The 23,677-nt window shown below is 54.4% G+C and overlaps 1 protein-coding gene across 3 annotated transcripts in view; it reads right to left on the minus strand.

Moving 5' to 3' along the window:
- Positions 1-20,600: 20,600 nt before the first annotated feature.
- Positions 20,601-23,677, minus strand: part of KCNJ4 (potassium inwardly rectifying channel subfamily J member 4) — a 29,443-nt gene continuing 26,366 nt past the window's right edge. For all 3 annotated transcript variants that reach the window (XM_004063469.5, XM_055374639.2, XM_063704992.1), the window contains exon 2: positions 20,601-22,473. In XM_004063469.5, the coding sequence (XP_004063517.1) occupies positions 21,097-22,434 (1,338 nt within the window). In that variant the 5' untranslated portion in view covers positions 22,435-22,473 and the 3' untranslated portion in view covers positions 20,601-21,096. The remainder of the gene's footprint in view (positions 22,474-23,677) is intronic.

A 23,677-nucleotide genomic window follows, 5' to 3' on the forward strand; every position in this document is an offset into this window, starting at 1 on the left:
GGAATGTTTGGGTAAAATATAAGTCTCCTCCTTGAATGCACCTGTCCCCCAATAACACTTTCTTTTTTTTTTTTTGAGACAGAGTCTTGTTCTGTGGCCCAGGCTGGAGTGCAATGGCACGATCTCGGCTCTCTGCAAACTCCGCCTCCTGGGTTCAAGCGATTCTCCTCTCTCAGCCTCCTGAGTAGCTGGGATTACAGGCACCCGCCACCACGCCTGGCTAATTTTTGTATTTTTAGTAGAGATGGGGTTTCACCATGTTGGTCAGGCTGGTCTCAAACTCCTGATCTCGTGATCCGTCCACCTTGGCCTTCCTAAGTGCTGGGATTACAGGCATGAGCCACCACGTCCGGCCTCCCAATAACACTTTCTAGGAAGAGCCACAGTGAACAGTCTGGGGTCTCCTTCCAGACCTATTGACCTACAGACATGATATATTCAAATATATAGACAGAATTTGTATTGTAAGATATACATGCAAAAGAGATACAATTTTAAAAAAATAGAGATACCATGTACTCATCACCCATAAAAACTGCTAACACCTGAATTATACCCCTGTATGTCTCTATGCCTGCACCTCCTCTTTTCTCTCTCTTTATTTTTGAGACAGAATTTCATTCTTGTTGCCCAGACTGGAGTGCAATGGCGTGATCTCAGCTCACTGCAACCTCCGCCTCCCCGGTTCAAGCGATTCTCCTGCCTCAGCCTCCCAAGTAGCTGGGAATACAGGTGCCCGCCACCATGCCTGGCTAATTTTTTGTATTTTTAGTAGAGATAGGGTTTCACCATGTTGGTCAGGCTGGTCTCCAACTCCTGATCTCAGGTGATCCACCCACCTCAGCCTCCCAAAGTGCTGGGATTATAGGTATGAGCCACCATGCCCAGCTGTATTTCTCTTTTTTCTTACTATTGGCCACATATATGTTCCTTAAGTAATAAGTGTAAGATGAGAATTGCTCAATTATTGTGTGTGCAACATGTTCAACTTTATTAGGCAAGGCTAAACTATTTTTGCAGGAGATTGAACCAGTTCATACTCCCGCCCAAAGCAGATGAGAGTCCTCACTGATTCATTTCCTTGCCAAATCTGAAACCGTTCAATTTCATAATATCTGCCAAGCCAGTGAGAGTAAAATCCCAACCCACTGCGGCTTTAATTTACATTTCCCTTATTACTAATGATATTGAATATCCGTCTTGTTTATATCTTTTTTTTTTTCTTTGATGGAGTTTCGCTCTTGTTGCCCAGGGTGGAGTGCAATGGCATGATCTCAGCTCACCACAACCTCCGCCTCCCGGGTTCAAACTATTCTCCTATCTCAGCCTCCCAAGTAGCTGGGATTATAGGCATGCACCACCATGCTGGTTAATTTTGTATTTTTAGTAGAGACAGGGTTTCTCCATGTTGGCCAGGCCGGTCTTGAACTCCCCACCTCAGGTGATCCGCATGCCTCAGCCTCCCAAAGTGTTAGGATTACAGGCGTGAGTCACCACACCTGGCCCCTGTTTATATTTTCTATATCCTTAGTGATTCTTTCATCTTTTTGATGTGTCAGTCACTGAATGTTTGTCATAAAATCTGTAATTATATTGGCACCAGCATTATCGAAAGAAAGGAAAAAAACTCTGTTTAGAATAATGGATTTGTTAGCTTCTCCTTGATTTGCTTTATATAGTTTGAGGTTGTGTTATCAGGTGTATAAGAGTTCAGAATTGTTTTATCTTCCTGGAGTTATATACTCCTTTGTTTCTAATAATACTTTTGCCTTGAAGCCTAGTTTGTCTGTTAATACAATGAAAAATCTTTTGATTTTAATCTTTTTTTTTTTTGAGATGGAGTTTCGCTCTTGTTGCCTGGGCTGGAGTGCAGTGGCGCGATCTCAGCTCACCGCAACCTCCGCCTCCCGGGTTGAAGCGATTCTCCTGCCTCAGCCTCCCAAGTAGCTGGGATTACAGGCGTGAGCCACTGCGCCCGGCCCTCGCCTCGGCCTTTCAAAGGGCTGGGATTACAAACGTGAGCCACCGTGCCCAGCCTCAATGTCTCTTAAATCTCATTCAATCTATAGGTTCCTACTCTATCTCTTTTATTTTCCTTGCAATTTGTTAGTTGGGGAAACCAGGTCATTTGTCCTTCATATAAAAATATTTTGTTTAATGAAATTATATAGATAATGATCTTTAGAAATACATCTTGGATATAACAAGTGTTGGAGAGGACGTGAAGAAAAGGGAATCCTTGCATATGGTTGGTGGAAATGTAAATTAGTATAGCCATTATGGAAAACAGTATGGAGGTTCCTCAAAAACAAAATAAAAATAGAACTACCATATGATCCAGCAATCCCACTACTGGGTGTGTATCCAAAGGAAATGAAATCAGTACGTCAAAAAGACATCTGCACCCCATGCTCATTGCAGTTTTATTCACAATAGCCAAGCTGTGGAAACAACTGAAAATGTCCATTGGTGGATGAATGGATCAAGGAAATGTGGCATATATACACCATGGAATACTATTCAGCCTAAAAAAAAGAGACAGTCCTGTCACTGTCAGCGCCGTGAACGAACCTGGACGACATTATGTGAAGCGCAATAACACAGGCACAGAAAGACAAGTACGCGTGATTTCACTTAAACTATGGAATCTAAACAAGTTCAACTCAGCCAGGCGCAGTGGCTCTCACCTGTAATCCCAGCACTTTGGGAGGCCGAGGCAGGCAGATCACCTGAGGTGGGGAGTTTGAGACCAGCCTGACCAACATGGAGAAACCCTGTCTCTACCAAAAATACAAAAAATTAGCTGGGTGTGGTGGTGCACGCCTGTAATCCCAGCTACTCAGGAGGCTGAGGCGGGAGAATCACTTGAACCCGGGAGGCAGAGGTTGCAGTGAGCCGAGATGGCGCCATTGCACTCCAGCCTGGGTAACAAGAGCGAAACTCCGTCTCAAAAAAAAAAAAGTTGAACTCACAGAAGCAGAGAGGAGAATGGTGGTTGTGCGGAGGCTGGCAGAGGGAGTGGGGGTGTTGGGAGATGTTGGTCAAAGGATACAAAATTTCAGTTAGATGGGAGGAATAAGTACAAGAGATCCATTGTACATGGTGACCACAGTTAATAACAATGTATTGTATTCTTGAAAATTGCTGAGAGTACATTTTAAGTGTTCTCACCACAAAACAATAAGTATGTGGTGACACCTACATTACTTAGCTTGATTTAGCCATTCCACAGTGCATACATAATTCACAACAACATGTTGTGTACAATAACTACAATTTTTATGTTAATTTTTAAAATAAAAAATTTTAATGATTTTAAAAATAAGTATATAAAATATATTTTATTTTATTATTATACTATATGTTAATTTCCTTGTATATATATATAGCTCTCAAACTCTGGAGCTCAAGCAGTCCTCCTCCTCAACCTCCTAAAGTACTGGGATTACAGGCCTGAGCCACTGCACCTGGCCTACAGTTATTTTTTTTTTTCTTTTTTTAGTATTTATTGATCATTCTTGGGTGTTTCTCGGAGAGGGGGATTTGGCAGGGTCATAGGACAATAGTGGAGGGAAGGTCAGCAGATAAACCTGTGAACAAGGGTCTCTGGTTTTCCTAGGCAGAGGACCCTGTGGCCTTCCGCAGTGTTTGTGTCCCTGGGTACTTGAGATTAGGGAGTGGTGATGACTCTTAACGAGCATGCTGCCTTCAAGCATCTGTTTAACAAAGCACATCTTGCACCGCCCTTAATCCATTTAAACCTCAGTGGACACAGCACATGTTTCAGAGAGCACAGGGTTGGGGGTAAGGTTATAGATTAACAGCATCCCAAGGCAAAAGAATTTTTCTTAGTACAGAACAAAATGAAGTCTCCCATGTCTACTTCTTTCTACACGGACACAGTAACAATCTGATCTTTCTTTTCCCCACATTTCCCCCTCTTCTATTCGACAAAACCGCCATCGTCATCATGACCCGTTCTCAATGAGCTGTTGGGTACACCTCCCAGACGGGGTGGCAGCCGGGCAGAGGGGCTCCTCACTTCCGAGACGGGGCAGCTGGCCAGGCTGGGGCTGACCCCCCCCCCACCTCCCTCCCGGACGGCGCGGCTGGCTGGGCGGGGGCTGACCCCCCACCTCTCTCCCGGACAGGGCGGCTGGCCGGGCTGGGGCTGACCCCCACCTCCCGGACGGGGCGGCTGCCGGGCAGAGGGGCTCCTCACTTCCCAGATGGGGCAGCTGCCGGGCGGAGGGGCTCCTCACTTCTCAGACGGGGCGGCCGGGCAGAGACGCTCCTCACCTCCCAGATGGGGTGGCGGTCGGGCAGAGACACTCCTCAGTTCCCAGACGGGGTCGCGGCCGGTCAGAGGCGCTCCTCACATCCCAGACGGGGCGGTGGGGCAGAGGTGCTCCCCACATCTCAGACGATGGGCGGCTGGGCAGAGACACTCCTCACTTCCTAGACGGGATGGCGGCCGGGAAGAGGCGCTCCTCACTTCCCAGACTGGGCGGCCGGGCAGAGGGGCTCCTCACAACCCAGACGATGGGCGGCCAGGCAGAGACGCTCCTCACTTCCCCGACAGGGTGGCGGCTGGGCAGAGGCTGCAATCTCGGCACTTTGGGAGGCCAAGGCAGGCGGCTGGGAGGTGGAGGTTGTAGCGAGCCGAGATCACACCACTGCGCTCCAGCCTGGGCAAGATTGAGCACTGAGTGAGCGAGACTCCGTCTGCAATCCCGGCACCTCGGGAGGCGGAGGCAGGCAGATCACTCGCGGTCAGGAGCTGGAGACCAGCCCGGCCAACACGGCGAAACCCCGTCTCCACCAAAAAATGCAAAAACCAGTCAGGTGTGGCGGCGCGCGCCTGCAATCCCAGGCACTCTGCAGGCTGAGGCAGGAGAATCAGGCAGGGAGGTTGCCGTGAGCCAAGATGGCGGGCAGTACAGTCCAGCCTCGGCTTTCACAACTTTGGTGGCATCAGAGGGAGACCAGGGAGACGGGAGAGGGAGAGGGAGAAGAGAGAGGGAGAAGGGAGAAGGGAGAGGGAGAGGGGGACCAGTTATTATTTTTTAAAATGTCTTCTCGGCCAAGCACGGTGGCTCAAGTCTGTAAACCCAGCACTTTGGGAGGCCGAGACAGGTGGATTGCTTGAGCCTTGGGGGTTTGAGACCAGCCTGGGCAACATAGCAAGACTCTGTCTCTACAAAAAAATACAAAAATTAACTGTGTGTGGTTGTGTGTGCCTGCAGTCCCAGCTACTCTGGAGGCTGAGGTGGGAGGATCATCTGAGCCCAGGGAGGTTGAGGCTGCAGTGAGCCATGATTGGACAACTGCACTCTGGTCTGGGTGACAGAGTGAGACCCTGTCTCAAAAAAAAAAAAAAAAAAAGTCTTCTCTCCCCTACTTACCTACTATGAGTATAGATGAGGCAATCTACTTGACAAATATTTAATGAGCACCTCACTATGTGCCGGGCCCCATGCCAGATCCTGAGAAATATAATGGTGAACAGGCCCGACATATTCCTGGAGCTTCAATCTGAGATTTGGTAGTTTGCAGAATCCTGAAGAGAGCTTATTAAAATGCAGGTCCCAGGACCCATCTCGCACAGGATGTCAGGGGTGTGAGGTGGGGACCAGGAGTGGGCACCTTTTGCCAATTGAGTCTAGCCCTGTCCTACAATATGTAAGCCACAAAATGATCCACATCACATCAGTTTAAATTTTCCAGCAATTACATTAAAAAGTAAAAAGAAGGCCGGGCATGGTGGCTCACGCCTGTAATCCCAGCACTTTGGGAGGCTGAGGCGGGCAGATCACCTGAGGTCGGGAGTTCGAGACCAGCCTGACCAACATGGAGAAACCCCGTCTCTACTAAAAATACAAAAATTAGCTGGACGTGGTGGCGCATGCCTGTAATCCCAGCTACTCGGGAGGCTGAGGCAGCAGAATCGCTTGAACCCGGGAGGCAGAGGTTGCAGTGAGTGCTATTGCACTCCAGCCTGGGCAATAAGAGAGAAACTCCGTCTCAAAAAAAAAAAAAAAAAAAAAAAAAGAGTAAAAAGAAGGCTAGACACGGAGGCTCATGCCTGTAATCCCAGGACTTCGGGAGGTCAAGGCAGGAGGATCGCTTAAGGCCAGGAGTTGGAGACTAGCCTGGCCAACATGGTGAAACTCGTCTCTACTAAAAATACAAAAAATTAGCCGGGCGTGGTGGTGGTCGCCTGTAATCCCAGCTACTCAGGAGGCTGAGGGAGGAGAATGGCTTGAACCTGGGAGGCCGAGGTTGCAGTGAGCAGAGATCGCGCCACTGCACTCCAGCCTGGCCTACAGAGAGACTTCATCTCAAACAAAAAAACAAAACAAAACAAACAAACAAAAAAAGCCCACAATAATTTAAAGAGAGTTTGCAATCTTTCTTTTTTTCTTTCTTTCCTTTTTTTTTTTTTTTTGAGGCAGTCTCACTCTGTTGCCAGGCTGGAGTGCAATGGCGCGATCTTGGGTCACTGCAACCTGCGCTTCCCGGGTTCAAGCGATTCTCCTGCCTCAGCCTCCCAAGTAGCTGAGATTATAGGCGCCCGCCACTGCGCCCGGCTAATTTTTGTATTTTAGTAGAGACGGGGTTTCACTATGTTGGTCAGGCTGGTCTCGAACTCCTGACCTCAGGTGATCCGCCCACCTCAGCCTCCCAAAGTGCTGAGATTACAGGCGTGAGCCACCGCGCCGGCCTGCAATCTTTTTACTACTAAGTCTTTGAAATCCGGTGTGTATCTTACATTCACAGCACACCTCAGTTACACCAGCCACATTTCAAGTGCGCAGTGTGACTCGGGGCTACTGTGTTGGACAGCGCAGCCCGGAGGCTGATCCGGGTAGCCCGGGGGCCACGCTGGGAGCAGCGCAGGGCTGGGTCGTGTCTGTGAAACTCTATTTGCAGACTTCGGTGCTCCAGACAAAATGAGGGAACAAAGTCATACCCGGACTCCAATGCCGCCTCCCACTCCTCGCTGTCTGCTCCAAGGTCCTTCCGCCCCGTCCTGGCCACGTGACCTTGGGAGTCCCTTCGCCTCCAGAGCCTTGACCTGTACACCTGAGAAATGGGCGTAGTGACTCCTGCTGGCAGCGGCAGTGGTGTGCATGGGGAGACGCGTGCGGGGAGTCAGGCGCCCCCGGGTGCTCGCGGCAGGAAGGAGTGAAGCCTGCGGGCGGGTGTGGGGGCAAGAACTGAAGCCGGGGGAACCAGACGGGCTCCGGGTGCGGGGGCTCCGCTGGGGCCACGCCAGTCCGCTTGCAGCAGCCGGCAGCTCCGGAGGCGGCCACCGGGCGGCGCTGTGGAGCAGGGACCTCGGGGCCCGCAGGGGCCGCGGAGGAGTAAGAATTAGTAACCGCCCCTGTCTGGGGTGCACTTCCCAGGGAAGGGGAGAATGAGGTCACTCTGGTCCCTCTGTGACAGGAGGGAAAACAGGCGAAGAAGCCCATCCCCCCAACCAACCCCCCTAATTCAAGTCGGCCAACACTGCGGCCATGGGAGGATCCGGGTTTGGAGTCGGGGGCTCTGGGTGAGGTCCTGATTCTGACCTCTGAGGGACCTCGGGCTGCTCGGCCTGGTCTCCCACCTGTAGACGGGGACACCTGTGCCTCCCTGCAGATGCCGGCTGCAAAGGGGCGTTGCCAACTGCCTGGTGCCGAGCCAGAGTCAGTGCGTGCCTGGGATTGAGAGGCGAACTTTGAGAGATGAGGATAAAAATAACAGCTGCCGATGCTGAGCTAAATGCCTACTCTTCTTTATACTCTCTTAACAGCCGGTGAGGTTGGTATGACTGTTGCCCCCATCTGACAGATGGGGTAGCTGGGCCTCCAAGGTCTGGTGTGGCCTTACCTGGCCCAGCAGAGCGGGACCCTGATTCCAGGATTCTGTGCTGCCTTCTGACCAGACCTTGGCTTAGACGGGTTCGGATGAACCTTCTGCACACACCCCCACCCATGGCTTTTTCCTCCCTCCCCTCCTGGGCGCTCAGACCCTCTGGCCTTCCCTCCCCTCCCCAAAGGCTGCCAGGGCCCACAGCCAGGACCCCCAGTCTCCCCATTAAGATCAGAAGCCTCTCCATGCCCACAGCTCAGGCCTAGCCAGTGAGAGTGGTCCTCTGGCTGTAATAGTGGTTTCAAGACAGGCATGGGACTCAAGTCTGGCCAGTGTGGCTGGATGTTGGGACTCTGGCGCCTAGAGCAGTTGGGAAACCTGCCTGGAGGCTTAGGGGCTGGGAGCCTGGAGCCCAGAGGCCTTGGGAGATTTGCTTGAGTCTTGTCTTCACTTTCTATTTTGTATTTTTCTAGAGAGACAGGGTCTCACTATGTTGTCCAGGTTGGTGGGCAGTGGCTATTCACAGGGGCAATCAGACTCGAACTCCTGGCTCAAGCCATCCTTCCACCTTAGCCCCCTGAGTAGCTGGGACTACAGGTGTGCACCACTGCGCCCCACTTGGCTTCCCCTTTAATGGAGGAGCCGCTGACTATGGTCTTGTTCTCTGGAATGCAGCCAAAGCACCTCCAGCTTTCCACCTGCCTGCAACCCCAGTTCTGTGCCCACAGTCTGCCTCCCACCCTCCCGTCCATCTGCACCCCATCCCCACATTAACTCACCAAATCTAGAGTCTGATCATTGGAGGGTCCCTCGCAACCCCTTGCCTCCTCCAGAAAGAAAGGCTTGGCTCCACTCTCTTTTTTTTTTTTTTTTTGAGATGGAGTCTTGCTCTGTCTCCCAGGCTGGAGTGCAGTGGCGTGATCTCAGCTCACTGCAGGCTCTGCCTCCCAGGTTCACACCATTCTCCTGCCTCAGCCTCCCGAGTAGCTGGGACTACAGGCACCCGCCACCATGCCTGGCTAATTTTTTGTATTTTTAGTAGAGATGGGGTTTCACCGTGTTAGACAGGATGGTCTCAATCTCCTGACCTTATGATCTGCCTCCCAAAGTGCTGGGATTACAAACCTGAACCACCATGCCCGGCCTGCCTTTGTTTTTTATCTGTAAAATGTGGCAAAGGGCTGAAAGCCCCCTAGCTCCTCTGGAAGCCAGAAACACCCTGCCCGATGATGGCAGCCCCCTTTTTAATTTAATTTATTTATTTTGAGATGGTGTCTCATTCTGTCGCCCAGGCTGGAGTGCAATGGCGTAATCTCAGCTCACTGCAACCTCTGCCTCTTGGATTCAAGTGATTCTTGTGCCTCAGCCTTCTGAGTAGCTGGGATTACAGGTGCCCGCCACCATGCCCAGCTAAGTTTTGTATTTTTAGTAGAGACAGTGTTTGAGGCCAGGCTGGTCTGAAACACCTGACCTTAGGTGATCCGCTTGCCTTAGCCTCCCAAAGTGCTATGGGATTACAGGTGTGAGCCACCATGCCCGGCCCAGCCCCCTCTTTTATAAGGGGACTTTGTATATGCCGTCCCTCTGCTTGGACATCCTTCCTTAGTGTCCCTAGAGGGGGTAAGAGCATGACTGGACCCAGGCAGTCTGCAATCCAGTCCCAGCTGGAGACAAAAAAGGGCGCTCTGGGCTGGGGGCACTGCAGGTGCGAGGCCTCTGGAGTGGGAAGGCATAGGTAGCTCAGGGGGAAGGTTCTGTGGGGCTGGACGAATATATTTTATGGCTCAAGTTCTAATTCAGCAGTCCTGTCTCCCTCCTGCCCCTGGGAGAACTTCTGCTTTCCCTGGAATGGGGCTGTGGAAGGATAGACTGGTCCGTGGGTCCGGGTGACCTAATTTGAATAATGCGAAGGGGAATGCTGAGATTCTGATATGCATGATGGTCTTGGGGCCTATGGGTCAGGGGGAATGAAGACCCTGGATTGGAATTGGAATTGGAACCCAACCAGGAGGAACAGGCAGCCCAGGGGTTTGGTGGAGGGTTTTGGGTGACAGGGACGTTACCAGGAGGCAGGAGAGGCCCAAACACACCACTTGGCAGTGCCTGGCAGAGCAGGGCAGGGCGCGGGAGGACGGGTGACAGTGGCTGTTACAGGTTTCAGCAGTGAACACCTCCCGCTGCACTCTGGGCCTCCCCATGGAGGAGCTGGAAGCTAAAATAGGACTCTATTTTGGGGGCCTGAGGCGAACTGGAGTCACTTCCCTGCCAGAAGTGAGAAGTTGCTTCAGCCTCTACAAGGGCAGGCCCTCCCCTATGCCGGAGTGGCAGGGGGTGGGCCCTATGAGTGCGGCCTGAGGCAGAGGGTGCGGGCCAAGGAGTGGGAGAGGACCGTGGCTGCTGAGGGGCTGAGGGGCTGGGGGCCTGGCCCACAGACATCATCTCCCTCCGTCCTCAGGGCAGCGGTGTGAGGTGGGAGCTGGGGCTTCCCCATGTTACAGATGAGGCTCAGAGAGACCAAGTCACCTCTCCAAGGTCAGTCAGTAGCAAGGGGCAGAGCCAGGATTTGGCCAGGTCTGGATGACGCCTGAGATGTAATCCCAACCCCAGCAGTGGGCATGAGCGGGACCTCGACAGGCAGAAGGAGCAGCTGTTTCCTGACCACCTGCCGGGTGCCTGGCCCCCTGCACACGCGATGGCTCAGTGAGGCCCTGTGTCCCGCCCCACAGGAGGCTGCAGCCTTGCCCCTTCTCACAGACAGGCCTGAAGCCAAGAAGGCAGGCCTGGGAAGCTCCAGCCTCAGGTGGGCGTCTGAGTTACTGCCCAAACGCAGGCAAACCCCTTTCCTGTCTGGGCCTCAGTGTCCCCATCCGTACTTCCAGGAGATCGGGCCACAGTCCCAAAAGACCCATCCAACTCTTTTTTTTTTTTTTGAGATGGGGCCGCTCACTCTGTCGCCCAGGCTGGAGTGCAGTAGCGCGATCTTGGCTCACTGCAACCTCTGCCTCCCAGGCTCAAGCGATTCTCTTGCCTCAGCCTCCCAAGTAGCTGGGATTACAGGCGCCCACCACCATGCCCAGCTAATTTTTGTATTTTTAGTAGAGACAGGATTTCACCATGTTGGCCAGGCTGGTCTCAAACTCCTGACCTAAGGTGATTCACCCGCCTCAGTGGCCCAAAGTGCTGGGATTACAGGCGTGAGTGAGCCACCGTGCCTGGCCAAGGCCCATCCAACTCTGATGTTTATAACATGTCCCACGGGGAGGCTGGCAGAGAGCTGGGCTGGGAGGCAGCTGCAATGACCCGGGGCTTTTGAAGCCTGCCTTCCCCAGCAAACCCATTCTCCAGGTCTCTCAGTGAGGCCCACCTGCGGCCGGGGGAAGAGGAGGAGTGTCTTTCCTGATGCAGACCCCGCTCCATGCTGCAGTGGATCCACGTGCACGATGCCATGTAGTTGCAGGTTGTCACCCCTGTGAGAGAGGGACTGTTGTTATGGCCTCTTTTTTATAGTTGAAGCCCAGGGCCAGGAAGTCCCTGGGCCCAGGACCACCCGAGAGGGAGGTCATGGTTGGGCCCCTCACCCAGGCTGCGGGCTCCAGGCCCCACCCTTCTGCCGCCACCTTCATGACGCCACAAAGCTGAAGTCTGATTTCATTATCCCCCTGACCCCAAGCTGGTCTTTGGCTGCCAGGAGGTGGCAAGGCCATTTGCGGCCCCCTTCGCACCCAGTCCTTCCCTGCAGTGACTGGACTGTGAATAGCCTGGCCCATCCTCTCCACGGCCCCACCTTTGCCGTCCCCATGCTCAATTGCCCATATCCTCCCTCCTCTCACCTGCCATTTCCCAGTCATTCATGTGTCTCGCGCTCTCCTGCCCACTGAGGTGCCTCTGGCAGCTTCCCAGGTCCTCCCTGACTGGTTTTGGAACCCCAAAAGTGGCCCCTCCTATTCCTGCTGCCCCATTCAATGTCCCGCAGCAGCCCCAGACACCTGGAGACTGGCAGAGGCTGCGAGAAGGCTGGCCCCGTCCAGGCTGCCACTCTGCCCACCCGGGCCTGCTGGCTTCCCGTCCCTGCCCAGCCCCTACTCCAGGCCACTCAGCTGCCACGTGCAGCTCCTGAATGCCACCTCCGTCACCCACTCCTCTGCTCCCAGCCTGCCCAGAGCTCCCCACTGCCTACAGGAAAAGGTCCCAGGTCATTAGTGTGTCGTCCTCACCTGCTCACCTGGCCCAGCCCCCAGTACGGCCCCACCCATGCCATGCACCCCCCTTCAGCCTCACTCGCCTCCCAGCCAACCTCTGCCAGGGTGCAGAGGCTGAAGAGTCTTCAACCTTAAGGCCAGAAAGCCTTGGGCAAGACGTGTCACCCCTCAGAGCCTCCTCATCTGTACAATGGGGGAAATCACAGAACCCCCCCTCACAGGGCAGATGGGGGGTGTCAAATGAGAAATCAGAGAGTAAGGGGCTCCGTCACCTGGAAAGTGCACCATTCACTGCGACCCTTACCGTAGGGGATTGCTCAGATTCCCCTCCAGCGGTGATAAGAGACTGGGGGTGGGCCTGACAGGGTAGGAGTCAGGGGCGGTGGAGGAGATCTCACAGCCAGGACAGAGTCACCGCCTGCTCCAGCCCACAGGGCAGACATCGGGGTCCCCATCTGCAGAGAAGAAGATAGGAGGCTCGGGGCACACAGCTGCCAAGCGGAACTGGCATTGGCGACAGGTCTGTCCTTTGCCCCCAACACGCACGCAGCGGGGCTTCTTTGTCCCCTCCAGCCTCTGGGTTTTCTTCATCTCCCTTTTTTTTTTTTTTTTTTTTTTGAGATGGAGTTTCACTGTGTTGCCCAGGCTGGAGTGCAGTGGTGCCATCTTGGCTCACTGCAACCTCTGCCTCCCAGGTTCAAGCAATCCTTCTGCCTTAGCCTCCCAAGTAGCTGGAATTATAGCCACCACACCTGGCTAATTTTTTGTATTTTTAGTACAGACAGGGTTTCACCATGTTGGCCAGGCTGGTTTCAAACTCCTGACCTCAGGTGATCCACCCACCTCGGCCTCCCAAAGTGCTGGGATTACAGGTGTGAGCCACCATGCCTGGCCTTCATCTCCCCGATTTGGGTTCCAGCCGCTGCTGTAGTTGCTGGGCTGTCTTGGTCTCTGCATCTCCTTAGCCTCCTCTGGCTTTTCCGTGCAGCTCCCGCACCACTCAGCGGCCCCCGGCATTCTCCCGGGGCCATCCCTTCTTTGGCCCTAGCTCCTTTTCTCTAATGCCCACCTTCCTCTCTGCCTGGCTGCATGCTGGCCTAGGGTTTTACCATCCTGGGGTCCCTGAGCACCCAGCTGCTTCCCCACAGACATGCCAGTCCTTGTAGTGGGTGGGAGCCTGTCATTTCCCCTCCGTCTGTGCCCCGACACCTGTTGCTGTCCACCTGTGACTCAGTGTGGTGTCTCCGGACCCACAAGCCGGTGCCTTCTCTGCTGGAGCTCCGCTTGATCTGTTTTGCGCTCTCTTCTGCCTCCCTCGGGCTCACTGTTGGCCCCTGGGCCTCAGTAGGCCTCCCTCTCTCAGCCCTTGTCTCTCTGTCATTTTTTGTCTCTGACTCTCAGTGTCTCTTTCTGTGTTTCTCCTCTCTCTCCCCATCTCTGTCACAACCTATCCCTGTCACCTCCTCCCACATCAGTGTGTAATATCCCTTCCATCCTCACAGCTCTGTCGCCTCTCCCTGAACCCTTCCTGCCTGTGTGCACTCACCCTTAGGTCCTGCACCAGGTGTAGACAGAGGCCCCGGGGGGAGGTGAGGCAGGAGGGGCTCAGACAGGCCTGGGGGACATTCCAGGGATAGCAAGGGGAGGACAGTGAGCTAAGCCTCTGCCCTGCTTAGCAGGAGCCCCAGGAGGCCAGAGGGGCACGTACTGGCCTCCAGACCCTCATCCCAAGGGGCCACATCCCAGAAGGTAACCCTGGTGACAGGTGGAGGGTCAGGAGCCTGGCTCTGGATAGGGCTCTGTGGCTGTTCTTCTGTGTGATGTCTCTAATTCCCCCATCCTCCCCTCTCTTCCTCTGAACTGGGGACAACCAAAGGTCTCTTCTTGGCCTCTTTCTCGCTGTGGGCACTGTGAGAGCTGAAAGCAACCTCCACCCAGCAGGGGCTCTGGCTTACTTGCCCCATTATCAAAGCCCCTGCAACCGCAGTGGACGGCTCCAGCGACCATGACCAAGAAGCCCTGGCTGCTGTCCCAAGCCTGGGCAGGTAGCAGCAGGGGTTTGCCCATGGTCCCACCTGGCGTCGGTGGCAGGGCCCAGGCCAGAGGCCGGCTTCAGGACTCTCAGCCCAGGGCTGAAGGGTGGGGTCCCAGCTACATCTTTGTCGGTTTGGTTCAGTGCTGAACGGTTTCTGCTAAAACAGGCCTTCCTTACTCACAGAAGGTGCTCAACAGGTTTTCATTGCGTGACCTTGAGACGCCCTTTAGAATCTGTAGTGGGTGGGGCCGGCGTGTGAGCTGAGGGCCAGGATCCAGGCACTTGCTTCTGGCTGTGTGGGAAGGTCCTACCAGGTTCCAGGCAGCAAGTGGAGTGAGGGGTGGCCAGTGATTGGGGGAGGGGCAAAGCTAGGCTTGGCCAATTTTGCTAAGTGCCTATCTCTGTCTGTCCTCACCTCTCCCCCAGACCTCCTGCCAGCTTCTGAAGGCCAAAGGAACAAAATCCTAGGTGGTCAGGCACATCAGGACCCTGGAGGTCATCAGGTCCCAGCTCCTTTTTTTTTTTTTTTTTTGAGACCGAGTCTCACTCTGTTGCCCAGGCTGGAGTGCAGTGGCATGATCTCAGCTCACTGCAACCTCCGCCTCCTGGGTTCAAGTGATTCTCGTGTCTCAACCTCCTGAGTAGCTGGGACTGCAGGTGTTCACCACCATGCCTGGCTAATTTTTGTATTTTTAGTACAGACGGGGTTTTACCATGTTGATCAGGCTGGTCTCGAGCTCCTGACCTCAGGTGATCCACCCACCTTGGGATCAAAGTGCTGGGATTACAGGCGTGAGCCACTGCACCTGGCCTAGCTCCTAACTTTGAAGATGGGGAAAATGAGGCCCAGGAAAGAGAAGAGAACACCCAAGATCACACAGTGGTCAAACCCAAGCTCGCTCTCTAGCCTTCCAGTTTTCATAGACTGAGAGCAAAGTAACCATCAGGTGTCCCTTTTTCCATGGCTGCCAGGTAGCTCAGAGGTCCATTTTCAAGTTGTGTGTCTTATATTGTAAGCCAATCTAAATCCCTTCCAGAAGGCAATTAGTACTTGTTTAGGTCCAGTAATGTACCTAACACCATGCCATGCCTGGTCACATATGGGATCTCATTTAACGCACACAGCAAGCATGTGAGATAGATATGAATGTCTCTTTCAGATAAGGAAACAGGCCCAGAGACATCAATTAACTTGCCCAAAGTTGCACAGCTAGTAAGTGGCAAAGGCAGGATTCAAATCTAGGACCCTCTGGCTCTGATACCCGTGATCTTTCCTCTCTGTGAATAGGCACATAGAGGCCAGTGCTCTCGGCCCCATGCCCTGGTCTCATTATCGTGCCCATTGCCTGCCATTCTTCCTCATCTTCATTCACTCTCTTGACTAGGAGCCCCTTTCGTGGCTGTGAAGGGGAATATTGGTTATTTATTTATTTATTTTTGAGACAGAATCTCACTCTGTCACACAGGCTGGAGTGCAGTGGCATGATCTCAGCTCATTGCAACCTCTGCCTCCCGGGTTCAAGCAATTCTCTGCCTCAGCCTCCCGAGTAGCTGGGATTACAGGTCCACACCACCACGCCCGGCTAATTTTTGTATTTTCAGTAGAGAAAGGGTTTCACCACGTTGGCCAGGCTGGTCTTGAACTCCTGACCTCCTGATTCACACACCTCGGCCTCCCAAAGTGCTGGGATTACAGGCGTGAGCCACCGTGCCTGGCCAGGATATTGGATTTAAAGCTCCTTCGCTTTCCAATTCCTGGGACCCAGGTCTACATCGTCCTTGTAGGAAGATTCAAAGGCTGAAGGGTGCATTTCTACAGCCTGCCAGACAGAGCCCAGAATTCTGTTAGCTTTTGAACCCTGTACTCAGCTTATGCAAACAGGCACAAGAAGAAAAAATGGTGAACAAAGATGTTCATCACTGCGTTGCTCCAGGTCTCAGTTTCTCTATCTGTAAATGAGGGGTTGCCTTGATGATCCACAATGGTGTATAATTTTTGATCTTCTATAATTTGATGAACATTCTATAGTCATTAAAAATTGAAGGCCGGGCGCAGTGGCTCATGTCTGTAATCCCAGCACTTTGGGAGGCCGAGGGCAGATCACAAGGTCAGGAGTTCCAGACTGGCCTGGCCAACATAACCCTGTCTCTACTAAAAATACAAAAAATTATCCAGGCATGGTGGTGCACACCTGTAATCCCAACTACTCGGGAGGCTGAGGCAGGAGAATGTCTTTTTTTTTTTTTTTTTTTTTGAGATGGTGTTTCACTCTTGTTGCCCAGGCTGGAGTACAATGGCATGATCTCGGCTCACTTCAACCTCTGCCCCCCCGGGTTCAAGCGATTCTCCTGCCTCAGCCTCCCAAGTAGCTGGGATTACAGGCATGTGCCACCATGCCTGGCTAATTTTGTATTTTTAGTAGAGACAGGGTTTCTCCATGTTGGTCAGGCTGGTCTCGAACTCCCAACCTCAGGTGATCTGCCCACCTTGGCCTCCCAAAGTGCTGGGATTACAGGTGTGAGCCACCACGCCTGGCCAGGAGAATCTCTTGAACCCAGGAGGCAGAGATTGTGGTGAGCCGAGATTGCGCCATTGCACTCCAGCCTGGGCAACACAGCGAGACTCCATCTCAAAAAAAAAAAAAAAAATTGAAAAGATGTAGAATCCATCAATACCCAGAAAAGTCAATACCTGGAAAAAACTGTAATGAGAAAAGCTAGACGCAGGAAGCAGTCATCTGATCGCAGCCATGGGCTCTAACAAAGACAGGGGTGAACGCAATGAGGTGAAATAGCTGAGTCGGATGCCTCCTAAGTTCTTTTCTATTCTTCTGTGAGCTATTTGAGTTCATAAGGAAGATAAATCTTCCAGAAGCTGGTGGGAAGGAAGCCATGGTGAATCTACAAGGATTAGGCCTGAACCGTGGAATTCCAGGCAGGCAGGCAGGTGTGGCCAGATGAGGGCGGAGTTTTTTGCTCCCATTAGATCCGCCCTCTTCCCCCCTCCCTGTCTTCCTCCTTTTCTTCCACATGCATGATAACCCTCTTCATTCTCTCCATCCTGCCCACCACTCCTGCTCCTCCAGAGGCTGTGACCGAAGTGGGGAAGAGAGGGCAGGGCAGGGCAGAGGGGATCTCCCTACCCTGGCTCTGCAGGGAAGCTGGTGTGGCATGAGGAAGGCTTGGCAGCACTTTAAGGCCCCTTCAGCCTGCCCGTTGGCACAATTCCAAGCTCCGTGACATCTAAGGTTCTTACGCCCCCAGACGCAGCAATCCCCCCGCTCTCCGTCAGCGCCGCAGGAGCCGGAGTGGAGTGAGGGATCAGAGGAGCTGCACGAGGAGGGAGGCAGGTGGGAGGGCTGTGAAAGGGGAACAGGTGGGAGAGGGAAGGTGAGTCAGCCCCGAGCAGAGCTGAGCCAGCAGGAGTTTGCAGCGCAGCCAGGCCTGGGAGCCTCCCTGCAGCTGCGGGCTCTTGGCACCGTGTGGCCCCCTCCCCCAGTGCCCACACTGGCACTGCCCTTTGGCACTCCAGAAGTCCTGGCTTTGGGCTTTCACTTGCCTCTTCTGTGTGACCCTGCCACAGGTCACCTTGCATGTGACCAGAGAGACCAGGCCTCTCCCAAAAGAGCAACTACCACAAGCATATGAGCAAGCCGCAAGCTGGTGAAGGGCCTGGGGGGACCTTGGAACGCCCCATGTTGCTCTGGATGGTGGATGATGGGCCCTCTTGGGGGTAACCCCACATGTACCCCTTCCCCACCCTGCATCCAGGCCTCTCGCACATCTTACAGGAGGGTAGACATCCCCTAAGACGTGCTCTAGGTGGAGGCTTCTGAGTCTGGGAGCACCTGAGCCTGAATCCTCTTCAGTTACTGCTCGTAGCCCAGGAAGCCGTGGCATCCTGGGGATGTGGTGGGAGGAGTGGGGAGACCTGGCGAGACCCACCCAGGGCCTGCAGGGCTGGATAGAGGCACATCTCTCATGAGCCTCCAGGGTCAGGATTGAGACCCTGGGGTACTCACCTGACAGAAGGGGACCAGGGGTCCTTCCAGAATGTGGGCAGATGCGCCACTGAATTTCTTTCTTGCTGAGCGGCCCCCACAGGCTCTTCGGTGGGGGTGGGGGCCAAAGGCCACAGGTGCACTCTGGGAAATCTGGGAGGGCACAGAGGAGGAAAGGAAGCAGCCCCTCCCCCTCATTGAGCCCCCACCTGGGAGAGGATGGAGTGAAGGAGAAGCAGGCTCCCGGGCCTCTGACCGTCCTCACTTTGTTTCTAGCCAGCCCCCTGGTTCTCTGGGCCTCTATTTATTTCCTCATCAGTAAAAGGAGGCCATAATCCTTGTCCTGGCTTCCTCTTGGAGTTTCGTAAGAGTTCAATGAACCCAAGGACGTGAAAGGTGTTATGCAAATGAGAGACATTATGAGTTATCTATTGGGAGGCTTGGATCCTGAGCTTGGCTCTGTCTCCAGGAAAGAGGCCTCAAGTTTCCTTCTGCAGCAGCGCAGCATACGTGGTGCACAGTGATCCACCCAAACGGCAGCTATGCTGCCGGGGCTGGTGAGACGTGGTCATTCACAAGGCAGCTCGCTGTGCTTCACAGCAGGTAAGCTTGCCTGCTGGTTCCCTGTTTCTAGAGGCAGCTGGCACCTTTGTGTGGAAGATCCCTGGGACCCAGAAGGGTGCCTTCTGCTTCCTTTCAGCCTGGGGCACACAGTCGGCCTGTAGAGTAGAAGTCGGGTGGGAGGAACCCTCAAACTCCAAGGCTCTAGGATAGATGACCAACTATGGCCACAGCTCCCTCCTGCTCGGCGTGTCCTTGGCAATGTGACTTTGCCTCTTTCCCAAAAGGTGGAGTCTAATTTCCCACCCTTTGAATCTGGGCTGGCCTCGTGACCTGGACTCTGGCCGAATAGACTGCAATGGAAGTGATGTTATCCAAGTTCAAGGGGCTAGGCCTCCAGAGACCTTGCAGCTTCTACCTTTGCCCTCTTAGGTTGCTGCCCGGAGTCGCCATGAAGGAATGTGATGCAGCCTATTGGAGGAGAACCAACCCCCGCCCCCACCCCCAGAAAGCCATACCAGCTGCCGACATGTGCATGGGCTCATCGGGGGTTTTCCAGGCCCACTGATGTTCCAGCTGAGCACAGCTGCCGGGTGAGCCCAGGAGAAATCAGCTAGGAACCCCAGCCCACCCACAGGACCCTAAGAGAGGATGCATCATTGGTCTCTGTTTTGTGCTGGCTGGTTATATAGCATAGGCTAACTGAAGCCAGAGAAGGGAAGGGACTTACCCAAGGTCCCACAGAGAGCAGAGACCAAGCCTGTCTTGGCCAAGTCTGTGACCAGGTTTCCTGGCCCCTGTGCCCTTCCCATCAGTGTCCTGCCGCCAGCTCTACCAGCGGTGTGTGGATCTGCATGTATGTAGGGAGGTGCGGATCGGGTGGGCCCTTCCCACTTCCACCTGAGTTAGGAAGGGTTGGCTGACGTCCACACAGGGCTGTCCTGCCCATCATTGCAGGCGGGAGGGATGGTTAATCCCATTCTGCAGAGGATGAAACTGAGGCCAAGAGCTGATAGTCACACAGCTACTAGGTAACAAAGCTCTGACATCAAAGCTTTTGGTTCTTTGATGCCAACTCCAGATCCTTCTATTGACTCGCCGGAAGGAGAATGGCAGGTGATAAAGTTCCCTCCAAGGGTCAGTCACTCAGAAAGGGCCACATACACAGGCACACACAGGCACACACATAACACACAGGCACACACATGACACACAGGCACACACGACACACACAGGCACAATTACATGTGTGCTTGCTCACTCTCTTTCTCTCCTTCTCACCCCTCCATCTTCAACCAGCCTACCCCTAATGGACCATATACTTTATTAAAAATATATAGTTACGGCTGGGTGCGGTGACTCACACTTGTAATCCCAGCACTTTGGGAGGCCAAGGCGGGTGGATCACCTGAGGTCAGGAGTTCGAGACCAGCCTGGCCAACATGGTGAAACCCCATCTTTACTAAAAATACAAAAATTAGCTGAGTATGGTGGCTCATGCCTGTAATCTCAGCTACTCAGGAGGCTGAGGCAGGAGAATCGCTCAAACCTGGGAAGCGGAGGTTGCAGTGAGCCGAGATTGCTCCATTGCACTCCAGCCTGGGCAACAAGAGCAAAACTCCGTCTCAAGAATTAAAAAAAAAAAAAAAAAAAAAAAAAAAAATATATATATATATATATATATATATATATATATATATATATATGGTTACAAACTCTATTGTCAATCTGGGCTGGGCCCGGGGCTGGAGGGACTGCAGAGAGGGAGGGATGGTCCCTCATCCCACCCCTCAGAGTCCCTCCTCTGCACCCAAACCCAAAACCATCCAAAGGGCCAAGGTGGCTGGCGCTGAGGGCCTCAAGGGGCCAGCCAGCTGGGCAGGGGAAGGCGCTAGGCTTGATGGGCTGGGTGGGGAGGGGTGCACAGAGAGGGACTGCATCTCCTTGTCCGGCAGGTAAAGACGGCAGAAAGTGAATTTGGTGTCTCCATCTGTCTCCATTTATAGATATTTACAAAAGAAAGTCATGAGCAACAGGCCACAGTCATGCAAAAGAAACGCACCCCCCCTCCCCAAACTAACCCCCTGCCCACCCTGAAACCTCGAGATGTCCCCCGCCCAGCAGTCCAGCCACCTTCCCCAAGGTTCTGAGAGCAAAGAGGGCACGTCCTTGAAGAGTCAGTGGGGGAAGGGTGGTGGATCCGGGGACCCAGAGCCACCAGGAGTAGGCGCTGGCGGAACTCAGGCTGATCGGGGCCGAGCTCTTCCCAGGCCTGGGTGCTGGAGTCAGGAGGAAGGGGTCCCCCAGTCTTTGAAACCCCCACCTTCCTCCAGAAGGTCCACGGAGCCAGGGTTGGCTCTGTCCTGAGTGTGGGAGGGGGTGTCCTGGCATCCCACCCCCGGCAGAGGCTCTTGTGGGCAGTGGTGAGGGCCGGGCCTGGAGGTCAGATGGCAGACTCCCTGCGGTAGGAGATGTTGTCCAGCGGGAGGGAAGCCTGCATGCGCTCCAGGTCCAGGTGGCTGCCGAACTCCAGCATCCGGATGATGCCCGCCTCCTCCTTGGAACCCGCCTCCAGGCCCAGGCCTGCGGCCACTGCGGCCGCCGCAGCTGCCTCCTCCTCCATCTCCTCTTCCTCCTGGCTCATAAGGGCCAGCTCGTTCTCGTAGCAGAAGGCACTGGGAGGGGGCGGCGGGGCGGGCAGCACGGTGATCTTACTCTCCTGCAGCTCCCGGGCCGAGCAGCAGGGCGTGCCGGCCACCTCATAGGTCTTGTGAAAACGCGAGTAGTCCACCTTGTAGTGGCTCTTCTCCTCGAAGACCACAGGCTCAAAGCGGTGGCCCCACAGGATCTCGCTGGCCAGGTAGGAGCTGCGGGCCTGGGTGGTCATGGCCGTGGCCTCCACCATGCCCTCCAGGATGACCACGATCTCAAAGTCCTCCGACTCCAGCTCCTCCTTGCCCATGCCATAAAGCGGGCTGTCCTCGTCGATCTCGTGGACAATGATGATGGGCGACACCAGGAAGATGCGGTCCAGGCCGATGTCATAGCCCACGTTGAGGTCCCGCTGGTCCAGGGGCAGGTACTCGCCCTCCTGGGTCATGTAGGGCTTGATGAGCTGGGCCCGCACGTGGGCCTCCACAATGTGGCTCTTGCGCAGGTTGCCCACGCGCCACATGAGGCAGAGCTTGCCGTCGCGCACCGAGATGACCGCGTGGTGGCTGAACAGCAACGTCTGCGCCCGCTTCTTGGGCCGCGCCATCTTGGCCATGATGGTGCCAATCATGAAGGAGTCGATGACGCAGCCCACGATGGACTGGACCACCACCGCGATGACTGCCAGCGGGCACTCCTCTGTCACGCACCGGAACCCGTAGCCGATGGTCGTCTGCGTCTCCACCGAGAACAGGAAGGCGCCCAGGAAGCCGTTCACGTGCATGATGCAGGGCTTGGGGGCCACCGGGGCTGCTCCGCCACCACCCGCCGCCGGGCCCCCCGCCGCAGCCACCCCTGGGCTGGCCTCCAGGTCACCGTGGAAGAAGGCGATACACCAGAAGAGGAGGCCGAAAAAGAGCCAGGAGACAAGGAAGGCCGCGGAGAAGATCATGAGCATGTAGCGCCAGCGCGTGTCCACGCAGGTGGTGAAGATGTCCGCCATGTAGCGCTGCGACTTGTTGCTCAGGTTGGCGAAGTACACGTTGCATTGGCCGTTCTTCTTGACGAAGCGGTTGCGGCGTTTCCGCCGGGGCACGTGGGCCTGGCCGTTGCGGCTGTGTCCGTGCATGTCCTGAAGCCGGCGTGGTCACCTGGGAAGACGCAGGGCCTGCGGAGGAGAAGCCGGACAGGTGAGATGCTGGGGAGCGAGGGGCTCCCTCGGGGCCACTTAGACTCAGCCCCAAGACTCTCAGAAGCAGGTGAGCCTGGACCAGGACCTAAGACTTCCTCTGCCCCGGCAGGCGGAGGGTGGCAGCAGAGGCGGTTCTGATGACAGGGTCTGAGCCAGTGCCACCCAGTCCGGCCCAGCTTAGAGATTGGGGTCCACAGACCAGGAAGCTAAAGCCACAAGGATCCAGGTCCTAGTCCCTGCCCCTCAACACTGCCCCTCCGGCCCTCCTATGCTCACTGTTCTGGAAGCTTCCTGATGCCCATCTTGGTTCCTCCCTGTCCCTCTGTCCTGCTTGCCCTGAGCATAGGGAGCCACGGAGGCTCTGAGCCCGCTTCCCTCCCTGGATTCCATCTCTGTACTTTTGGGCTTCTCGGGGGCTGGACATCCTCCTGTACAATAGCCACTGGCCACCTGTGGCTCTTTACATTTAATTAAAACTAAATAAAATATTAACTGCAGCTCCTTCCTTGCATGAGCCACATTTCAAGTGATCAGGAGCCACATGTGGTCAACGGCCACCACACTGGACAGAGAAGACACAGGAGAGTTCTATCACTGAGAAATTTCTGGCTGGACACAGGGGCTCATGCCTGTGATCTCAGCATTTTAGGAGGCCGAGATGCAAGGATTGTTCGTGCCAGGAGTTTGAGACCAGCCTGGGCAACAGAGTGAGACCCCATCTCTACAAAAAATAAGAAAATTAGCCAGGCATGGTGGTGCATGCCTGTGGTACCAGCTACTCGGGAGGCTAAGGCAGGAGGATCTATTGAGCCCAGGGGGTCAAGGCTGCAGTGAGCTGTGATCATGCCACGGAACTCCAGCCTGGGTCACAGAGCAAGACCCCATGGCAAAAAAAAAAAAAAAAAAAGAGAAAGAAAGAAAAAGTTCTACTGGGACCCGCAGCCCCACCTGGGTCTGAGCTCCTTTCTTAGACTCTTCTCTCCCAGTGTTGCTTTGAGCCCTTGAGCCCAAATTCCTGCCCAGTGCCCACACTTGTTAGGAGCAGTGGTGAGGGGAGAATCCAATGTGACAGTCAGGGTGGAGGAAGGGGGAGCCCCCAGCTCTGACTCCTCTGTAGACATCGCTATTCCCATGTCCCAGGTGGCTCAGAGATGGAAAGCCACCTGCCAGCCGCAAAGCT

Source organism: Gorilla gorilla, chromosome 23 (genome assembly GCF_029281585.2).
Source record: "Gorilla gorilla gorilla isolate KB3781 chromosome 23, NHGRI_mGorGor1-v2.1_pri, whole genome shotgun sequence".
NCBI lineage: Eukaryota > Metazoa > Chordata > Mammalia > Primates > Hominidae > Gorilla > Gorilla gorilla.